The sequence below is a fragment of the Hetaerina americana genome, unplaced genomic scaffold, assembly GCF_022747635.1.
Source record: "Hetaerina americana unplaced genomic scaffold, ioHetAmer1.1.p SCAF_22, whole genome shotgun sequence".
Classification (NCBI taxonomy): Eukaryota; Metazoa; Arthropoda; class Insecta; order Odonata; family Calopterygidae; genus Hetaerina; species Hetaerina americana.
In genome coordinates this window covers 5,744,575-5,750,227 of record NW_027286786.1, presented here as the reverse complement: position 1 = coordinate 5,750,227, position 5,653 = coordinate 5,744,575, and the positions used below count along the sequence as shown (strand labels likewise).

The following is a 5,653-nucleotide window of genomic DNA, read 5'->3' as shown; positions in this document are numbered from 1 at the left end:
TAGCGCACTTGCATGATCGATCTCCTCTCTCTCTCTCACTCCCTCCCCTCGGGATCCCACCGACAGGCAGATGAGTGAACGGAAGGCCCACGCACCGAGCCGTTGAAAGTCATTGCGCGTATGTTTTTCATCGAAAGTCATCCCGAAATTTTGATTCGATGTTCATTATTTAAAAGGAAATCCGCCAGTGTCACTCAAGCGCGAAAAATATTATTAACTTCGTAAAAATTCATGCTGGAGGAAAATAGCACAAAAAATGGGTGTCATAGTTGTCATCTTGCGCGATACGTTTCTTGTTTTCCGATGGCCGAATTTCAAATGCACCCTTTAACAATGGAGAAGGTACGCTCCTTCTTACTGATCTACCAACATTACGTAAATGCAGTGCGGGAGCCTTTAGAGCCCAGTTTATTACTACACGGGCTTGCTCATCTTTGACGCTGAATTAAGTACTAATCTCAACAGAATGGTCCCAGGGCAATCGGACGAAGATGCTGCCTAAACGAGGCTAGACCAATCACTTGGGCAACACAGCTTCAAATCGCGAAGGACATAAACCAACACTGCCCGATTTTCTTGAAAATAAGAAAAAATCTGATTTCTCAAGTAGTGCTTTGTATATATATATATATATAAAATATAAACGTAAGATGCTTTATATATATACGTAAAAGATTATCGGTATATTTTGGTGTAAATGTTCGTTTTAAAACAACGAAATTTCCAGCTAGTAAATTAAAATAGGAATTCTTGAAACTAGACGCGAAACTGACGAAATGAATTAATTGCTTGCCGCGAGAACAGTCAATACGAGCCACTGCAATCTGTGCCATAACGAGGGTTTGAAAAAGTAGGAATAGTTTTTCAGTTCAGATTACGTCCGAGTAACAGAAATCCATGACTACGCAATCGATTCACTGAAATATCGAACAGAAATGCCGATATTCGGTCTGCTGGTTTTTTCTATATTAAATACTTTGGCCTTTGGAGTACCACATGCGTATGACTCTTGGCTTCAGTGGTCTTATTACATTGTAAGACATTACAAAAAGTCAGCGATACCTATACCATTCAGTTTGATTTTCAGTTCCCCGGCAGATCAGAATGTTTTACGCCATTGTCGAGAGCCCCTAACAGATTTATTTCATGGACGAACACACTTTTAACTCTCGGTCTCGTTTTATCGAAACACTTCAAGAAATTACTCCAGATTACTTCTCAGTGTTCATGCAATTGGAGGAGGTTGCGCGGTACCATATTAACACGGTGAATACTTGTAAGAAAAGATGTAAAGAATATATGTAATCATTTGATTACTTTGTTGTGTAAAATTGTATATTTCCGCTTAGTTTTTTTCTTGTTGATTGGGAAACTGATGTTATTGAGATGGGGATTTTCCTTTTTTTTGTTCTAGAGATTGATGCTTGGAAGTTTCCTTTTGCTTATTCCTTTCCCGGAAGTGGATTTTTTTCTTACTGTTTTTATTTACTACTTTTTGAGATATTAATTGGATTTGAGATATCATGTTCTTTTTCCAAGGCGAGTTGGATTGTAAATCTTAGGTCATGTTTGCCACCTGACATTGTCTCTCATGTAAGTTTTAATTAAAATATAATTAATCAGGGTGGGTGTCACGCTGGACAGTTTCGGGTTTGAGTCCAAGTATTTAGATTAAACAACCCGATCTGAAGTCCAAGATATGCCATTCTCTGGATATAAATATTTTCTGGGAAATCATAGTTACTGCTAATTAAATATTCTCTGAATGTGTTACATTTGACGTGATATTCGTATTTTGGTAAATGAAGCAGAGAAATACTTCGAAAAAAAACGGTGCATTTTCTCTTTGTGCGGATGCAGCACCCTTTAGCATTGAGGCCTCTTTCTTTCTCACTCTTCCTAAGATGATAAAACACTTGGTGCAATTATGAAAAAGGATTTCGCGATACGGAATAAACATTTATGGAAACTCTTCACCTCTAAATCTTTTCTTTCCAGGCCTCAACTAGTGTCTCCCGCAAGGTTATTCAGTTCACCACTCACTCCCCTCCACACCACTTCTACTCTGTCCCTTCCGAGTGCAATTTGCCGTTTGGTCATGGGGCCTTCACTACATTCCGCTAGCAGTTATTCAGCCTTTTTAATGTTCCGCATCCTCCTAATTATATCCAACAAACATCTTTCTTTCGTCGATATATTTTAGTCTCACCGATTGTCCTCCGCTCTTTACATAAACTATTAAAACATCTCTAATTGGAAACTGTATTGAATGGTAGTTAATTTTGCTTCCATTTCCTCAGTTCTAGGATTTTCGGTCGTCCAGACGCTGGCTTTTGCCGCGCTGGTCAGTGCCGCCTACGATGGCCCCGTGGTTAGCTGCAAGGAAGGGTCATGCCCAACCTGCTACGAGAATATGACGACGAACTTCCCCGTGGAAAACGACGTCTGCTCCTTCTGCGTCTGTGAGGATCTCATCCCGACGTTAAAGAAGTGCCCGTCGGGGTACGAGTGGGACCCCGCGATCCAAATATGCGTCAAGTCAGACAGGTGTAATGAGTGCCCCTGCGGTAACTGCCCCCTTTGCTTCCACGGCATGGATTACCCGATCACCAATCCGAGCGACAAATGCAAGTACTGCCTGTGCTCGAGGGAGGGCTCCGTCTACCCGGTGACCTGCCCGCCCGGCTTCGCTTTCAACAAGACGAGCCACGACTGCGACATCCTCGACCCCGACTGCGGGCAGTGCGCCGGGGTGGTGTGCCCCGACGACGATGAAGAGCACCACTACCCGCGAATCGACGACCCCACCGGCTGCTCCTTCTGCTGCTGCCTGCCCCACAGCAAGCGCCCCATCGTCAAGTACTGCCCCTTCCACGAGAAGTACAACCCTAGCACCAACACCTGCGACGATTCCACCAAGGAGCAGTGCGCCAACGTCACCGTCTCACCTCCCCCAATTGGTGGTGGGGGCGGCGGCTGCGACTCCGTTACCTGCCCGATGGACCCTAAGAAGGCGCCCCTCTACCCCGCCGGGGACCCCCGCTTCTTCTGCCAGTGCGACTGGGGTGGCATGGTGCACCAGATGCCCTGCTCTCCCGGGACGACCTTCTCCCAGAAGTTGCAAGCGTGCCTGTGAGACCGGGAAACCAGCGAGCCCTTCCTTGCACCCTCTGCATGACCTAACCCCAAGTACAGCAAGCCCCAATTCATGCACCACTCAACCACCACTGTGGAATTTTCATAGAAATAAAGTACCATTTCCCTAATATTCTCTGGTTATTATTCATGCACCATCCTGGTGAACACGACAGCAATCTCCGTGGTTACTCTTCATTACTTAGATGCACGAATTGAAAGATATTTTTTCAATGGAACGATAAGAAACCGGGCGGGGAAATGAAAAGAAATGCCAACTTCATCCCATGCTTGCTGTTGCTTCAGTTCCCACTTCATTCATTATATTATATATATATATATATATGATATAATGACATATCATTCATATATATATATGATATGCATATGGTTCGAATATTTGTTAAGCCAAATTAATCACGAGCATTTTGACCATTCTCATTTAACCAATTGTAAATATTCATTTATTTTTCTTATTTCCTTAGATTTTCTATTAAACAGGACAGGAACAGGTTGAGGCAGAGAAGCTAGGCATCATTCCAATACTTTTCAAGATAGAATAGCTTATTTCGGCATTCATTTATTTCAATGGTAATGGAATTGAGATACGAAATATTAATAAGATGGATGTAGTTGGGCCTAGTTTCATGAAATAGAATAATTAAGTCGGAAAAAACATTACTTTCAAAATATTCATTGATTAATAAAATAATGAAACATTTACCTTATCTGCAACGCGTATTATTTTCAGAAGTTTTTCATATTATTTTTATAATCATAATCAACAAAGGAAAATGTTCAGAGTAGGCGTAGACATTGCCACCAAAGGCGCGTGAGCTGAAACGCAAGCATTCCTGAAAGGCAGGCCGCCATAGAATACGCGAGACCCCATGAAAGCCGAAATGGGTGTCGTTTCAATTCTAATTGTAACCGACGTATCGTTTATAAAATGGCTGCCACGGGCATCGGAATCTGTCTCGCAACACCCCAGTTGACACCCGCCCGAAGGATTGACACCCACCGGAACCGGTCCTTTTGATCGGTCCAGAGTGTTGCTGGCTTCGGCATCGCGCCGAGAACTCCTTCGCGCGCCACGTTCCTACATTCGTCCATGTTGGCGGGAGCACCGAATATCTTCGGTGCCTCCCACCGATTCTCAGAATGATCCGCGAGCCGGCGTGGGCCAGCTTGGGAGGCACTTTCTCTCTCTCTCTCGGAGCCAGAATCACAGACAAAACGTGGAGTTTGAACTTGTCACTCTGGTCACTTTTGTCACAGAGCAAAGATCACACAGATTTCAAAATATTCATGTTTGCGCTAAATAAATGGAAAAATTCATTTACGCACATTTAGGCCAATGGTTTTCGCACGAGGAAGTTAAACTTAAAGTTTAGCGAACAATGAAACGTATAAATATATCACCAATGCTTTAATCATGGAAAATATGTTTATCGTGTTCACAAAATCTGCCTTGGGTTTCTGATTTTATCTTGAAACTTAACAGCCACGTATAAAAATATTCATTACAAAAAATGTGGGATCAAGTAGAACATAAAAGGGCTCGAAATGGCTTATTTAGGAGATGTCCTTCGCCGAATTACGCCAATTAATGGGATCCCTGCAATGAGACTTGGATAGTGCGAGCATTTGAACCCGGCCGACGCAAAATTTTAGGAATATTGTCAGGAGTTCCTTATTCACTGAAATTGGTATGCATTGAATTATGAATACTCGTTCAATACGAAATAAGTAGCATAAAAACGGCATCACTGCTTATGAAATATCAAAAACCTTTTAAAAAAATGAGCATAAATATTTTGTTAATCACGTATTACTGGTTAGGCAGTTACCAATGGTGCTCTCTCGTTTGCACGAAAACCGGCACTAATTTGGTGATTTGATCATGCTCCAACTCTCCAACACATCGCGTGATGACCAGAACGTGCTTAACCATCGACGCTCTTCCTCCCGCCCTCCGTCGATGGCCGCCTGCCCTGAAATCTCCACGCCTCGCGGTCCAGCTCTGAACAACCACCCACCCTCTCCACTCGCCTCCACCTCCACGCGACCCCCCCCCCACCCCCCGTCTCGCCATTCTACATCCTCCCTCTAAATACTCCCCTTTTCATAAAATCACTCGTCCTTGCTTGTGCTCAATGGGTAAATCGCAGCCAAAAAATGAAGCTTTTTCGTTTCTTTTCGTGTCAATCAAATGAATTAAAAAGCTATCAATTCCAACATCTTGGTTCATTAATAGTTTTCCAATTCTTAGAATGAAAATTTCAATGCAACATGCAGTATTTGAGAAACATTAAGTGTGGAAAATTTCACGAATTTGCCACTTACCTACAGATTACTTAAACCCAGCTTCGGTTGTGCCATTTGGAATATCTACACAACATCCACGTTAAAACATTTTATACCTTTCCACAGACTTCATTTTTTGGCACGGCGCGTTTCACCAACTTGCGGCATCATCAGGAAGGTACGGTACTAGATGTGTCGCAGGTTGGTGAAA

At 43.0% G+C, this 5,653-nt stretch overlaps 1 protein-coding gene across 1 annotated transcript; it reads left to right on the top strand.

Moving 5' to 3' along the window:
* The first annotated feature begins 2,413 nt into the window (after positions 1 to 2,413).
* LOC139689338 (kielin/chordin-like protein) lies at positions 2,414 to 3,136 on the top strand. The gene has a single exon (XM_071586422.1). The coding sequence runs from the start codon at positions 2,414 to 2,416 to the stop codon at positions 3,134 to 3,136; it is 723 nt and encodes a 240-aa protein (XP_071442523.1).
* Positions 3,137 to 5,653: the final 2,517 nt, after the last annotated feature.

Bases quoted from the DNA above. Each gene is read 5' to 3' on its own strand.
- LOC139689338 (XM_071586422.1), top strand. From the start codon at position 2,414: ATGACGACGAACTTCCCCGTGGAAAACGACGTCTGCTCCTTCTGCGTC.